This window comes from Rhinichthys klamathensis, unplaced genomic scaffold (genome assembly GCF_029890125.1).
Source record: "Rhinichthys klamathensis goyatoka isolate OS25496 unplaced genomic scaffold, OSU_Roscu_1.1 h1tg000264l_1, whole genome shotgun sequence".
NCBI lineage: Eukaryota > Metazoa > Chordata > Actinopteri > Cypriniformes > Leuciscidae > Rhinichthys > Rhinichthys klamathensis.
In genome coordinates this window covers 531579-535816 of record NW_026606785.1, presented here as the reverse complement: position 1 = coordinate 535816, position 4238 = coordinate 531579, and the positions used below count along the sequence as shown (strand labels likewise).

The following is a 4238-nucleotide window of genomic DNA, read 5'->3' as shown; positions in this document are numbered from 1 at the left end:
TCACTCGCTGCGTAGCTAAGAAGCAGTGGATTTGTATTTGTAGGCTGCTGTATCGTGCCGTTTGAACTGACGCGCTACAGCGATCTGTCACATTTCAAAGAGCCAAAACGTTATTTATTGTGTGAATCAATCTGACAGCTGTGGATTTGTTCCATATCAAAAGTAACCTTCTCTGTCTTGTCTGTCGGTGTCCTCTTTGTCCGCGATTTTTCTGTGTGAAAAGGGTAATTTGCGTGAGTCTCACGGTCAATGCGTGAGAGTTGGCAGCTCTGCCTGCTAGTAATCTCTATTAATCTCCAATATTATTACATTGTTTGATACAATATTGTTTAATTTGATATTATGTAAATATGAATTTTTATTTTATATTGGTTTTATTATTACCATATGTTACTTGTTTATATTGTTTAAAGATTTAAGTTAATATTGTGTCCAGTTTGGCCCTGTAAATTAAAGGGTATTATTTTTTTATAAAGTGTGTACGGTTTCATTTTCTTAAGTACCGATTTAAGAACCGTTTAAGCACCGGAACCGTTTAAAAAATACCGAGTAGGTACTGGAATCGGATAAAACCCAACCGATACCCAACCCTAATGGTAATGTTCTCAGAATATTTTTAGAACAAAAAAATTCTAGCTGGGGAGATGCAACGGCTATAGCCTAATAAGCCTATTATAAAAAATAATAAATACCATTATTTAAAATCTATTAATTAATGATCTTTCTAATAATATCTGAAAATATAATAATGATCTGTCTATCAACCTCTTTTCTTTATATTAATAGAAACTAATAGATTATCAAAATAAAAAATGCATAAAAAATATACGCCTACATACCCTTTAGCACCACAATCCACCATGAACAACTGAAAATGCTTTTCGGCAAACTGTGCAGTTCGCCTTATTCATCATCAGTTACTGGAGTGAGACATTTTTTCCATGTCAGCCCTTTATCTAGAGAGCTTCTTGTGTTTAAGGCGTGGGCTTGAGCTCGACATGGTTATAAACACGGGCGGGTTTACAGCGCATGTTCTCGAGACTCGCAGCTAAAATGCAATCACGCGCAAGTGAGCTTCACTTCTACTTATTGTGAAACTAATTTCTTTATATTTGCTATTTGTATTCTCCACACTGCAAAATGCTTATATGTTTATGTGTGGGCCTATGTAAAACACAGGGCCAAATTGCATCCCGTATAGATTTGATTAGGGACGCATAATCTCACCTGTAAATACAGGACGATCCTGTATTTCATGGGACGGGTGGCAAACCTGTGTCTTTTTCACTGGTAATAATTTACTTATGCCTACAAACAGAATTTGATATACTGCACATTTTACTAGATTTGCACAAAAACACAAATGGGTTGGACACATCAATGTTTATTTGCTCATTTTTATTTATTACCATCACTGAAACTGTGGACAATCACATGGGTATCGGATTAAGATGCAGGCAAGTGAAAAATCTATGCATGTGAATTGATGCATATAAATGTGAATTATCTATTTTTAGCATCTTTTGTGTTCAAGATTACATAGATTGATGCATGTTCTGAACACGTAATAGATCTGGATGAAATTCCTGTTAGGGCTGCACAAAGGCCAGCTGTATGTCTCCGCCAACATCCAAAACATCGATCTCCTCCAGTTTAGTGAAGCGATGTTTGTAAGTGTGAGTTTCTTCACCATTGACAAACACCTTGTAATGATCACGACTGCAGAAAATGGTCACCTGAAATGCACAAGCACAATTAGAAACATTTAAATCAATTTCATGAACTTTTAAAACAGATTTCCCCATCCTCTACTGTACAGTCATTGACAGTGATTACAGAGTCTTATCCACACTGTCCATTTGAACAGAAAGTGAACAAACAGGCAATAATTAATCTGCATGTTTACCAGAATCTGTTCCCCTCTTTTAAACGGCATGGATCCAGATCGTTCCTCCACATCGCCCCATTTCCCATTCTCAAAAGTGTTGCGGACAACCACATTCTGATCAAAACGAGGATTGAAGTGAAATGCAATTCCAAATTTGTGATGCAGATTAAGCTCAAAGCTGTTGGAGAAATAAAAGCAAAAGGAATTATACTTTTGAAAAACGTCCCAAGGTTTCAAGGATCAGGTAGATGTGTCATTATGATGTCCCAATAGTATTTGTGAATATTTAAAAACATTTTAAAACACACGGTTACAAATTTTAGTGTGAAATTACAGTATATTCGATGTTAATAATTGCATGACTTTCGCAGTAATTCCACAGAAGGACTTCTCTGGTATCTAAATGCGCTCTTGGAATATCATACGGTATTTCCCAGCATGCAGTGTGGCATGAAAAGATTATGCTTTGGAGTTTCTTAATTCTTGTTGGTTTAATCTGTGCTGCTGAACTTATTTTTGGATCACTTTTAGCAGTTTGTTTTGTTTGTTTATTTTGTAATGTTCAGAATTGATCTTTTGTATTATTATTATTATTGTCACCATTGTGGTGTTTTGTATGTGGAGTATGGATATGTGTGTATCATTAGACAAAGGGAAATAAACTCATGTGTTCCAAAAGGATATCATATCTTTCAAAGACACATTCTCAGCAGCTGTTTTACTATTGTGAAACGTCCAAATACGAGTTTGAAATGGGATATTGGTAAATCTAAATGCAGAAATAACTCTAATAATACTATAGTTTAACTTAAAACCAGACAATTAGCTTATTTTATATTCTAGCATGTCATTTGTCTGTCTTCTGACTTGGCTAGATCAGACAATATGAATATACAAGGTCCAAGATCCCGAGCAAATGAAACACTGATCACAATTCTGATGACTTCAAAACAATTACAGTACAAAACAATATAATTTATTAATGTGGCATGGTGAAAGACAACTTTATAATGCGAATTCCCAGTAAAACAAGAGTAGCAAATTACTGCGATGTCAGCATCATTTTGCTGTTGATTAACAGTTATTCGTAGGAAAATTACCCAGCATGCATTAATTTCACTGTAAATTCCTGGTAATTTGTTATAGTGCAGCAGATTTATTATCTGGAAGAAACAAAATTGTCAAACCTCTCCGCTTGGGATTTGATGATTCCTTGGACGGTGACGACTTTGCCAGGTTGAAGTCCGCCGCGGATGATGCTTTTATACGGGACCATCTGATTGAGGGACAAAGTAATTCAAGAAAACATGTTAGCATGCTGTAAAAAATGTTGTATTATACATGTTAAATAGGTCAAATCCACTTTGAATAATCCATTAAAAAAATCATTGTATTAAAGATACTTTAAAAATATGGATGTCTACATCATATCAATCATCCTTTCAATACAATTGCTGACTTACTGGCCAGAGAAACGGCGGTTGCTGTTGCAGAGTCATTTGGACAGATTTTGTTCTCCTGCAAATCCTAAAATATGTATTGTATTCAAGGCTGACCAACACTTACAGAAGTTGTTATCCAGGGGTGGATCTTGACATTTATAGGGTGGCAAGGGGTGGCGACACCAAAGGAAACACCTACAGTATGCATATTTTTGTGGGGGAACTTTAGCCAGTAACAGTTCTACCAACACAAGTGGAATTATGCAGTTTTATTTTTGACATTGATTCTTGAACCGAAAAATATATATTTTAGGCAATACAGCAGAAAGAAAGGAATATTGTGGTCATATGTATAACACAAAATCAAACTATCAACCCTGGAAAAGAATTCCCCAGTTTTTGACATGAAGCCTGTATTTCTACAACACATTACAACAAAAAATGCAATGATTATGGTTGGCAAGAAAGCACTCTAAAGCCTGGGTTTGAAGTTACTCGGCTGCGGCAAAATCTTTGTTCCGGTGAACCACGACACAAATACCAGTCCAATTAATGAGCAAACGATTCTTAAGAGAAGATTCTTTTAAAATGTTGTTTAAAAAAAACTTTTCAATGCTCTCACCCTCTCTTCTCTCTGAGTTAAGCTTTTATAAACATTTTGTCCAACAAAATGCACATTTATTAACATATTTTACTCCAAACTCACTTCATAACATCACTGTTGTGATCTGATGCGGCTTCTGATCATAGAATGAGATCGAAAATATATTATTTTATTGTAGTCTAATACTGTAATAAAGGCAGTCGATTAGCATTGCATTATAAATATACTTTATTCTTATGGAAATACCTGAGATAGATTGAAGAGCACAGATCAAATATATTGTGGAAGTTGTGCGTTTATTGTT

At 35.2% G+C, this 4238-nt stretch overlaps 1 protein-coding gene across 1 annotated transcript; it reads right to left on the bottom strand.

Moving 5' to 3' along the window:
• Positions 1 to 1589: 1589 nt before the first annotated feature.
• Positions 1590 to 3387, bottom strand: LOC130101993 (galectin-5-like). Its single transcript, XM_056267879.1, has 4 exons — positions 3352 to 3387; positions 3076 to 3164; positions 1907 to 2066; positions 1590 to 1736 (listed from the first exon to the last, which is right to left on the bottom strand). The coding sequence occupies exons 1-4, from the start codon at positions 3385 to 3387 to the stop codon at positions 1590 to 1592; spliced, it is 432 nt and encodes a 143-aa protein (XP_056123854.1).
• Positions 3388 to 4238: the final 851 nt, after the last annotated feature.

Bases quoted from the DNA above. Each gene is read 5' to 3' on its own strand.
- LOC130101993 (XM_056267879.1), bottom strand. From the start codon at position 3,387: ATGACTCTGCAACAGCAACCGCCGTTTCTCTGGCCA. The intron at 3,165-3,351 runs GTAAGTCAGCAA...TCCCTCAATCAG, and splicing joins AACCGCCGTTTCTCTGGCCA to ATGGTCCCGTATAAAAGCAT. The intron at 2,067-3,075 runs GTTTGACAATTT...TTTCTCCAACAG, and splicing joins ATCAAATCCCAAGCGGAGAG to CTTTGAGCTTAATCTGCATC.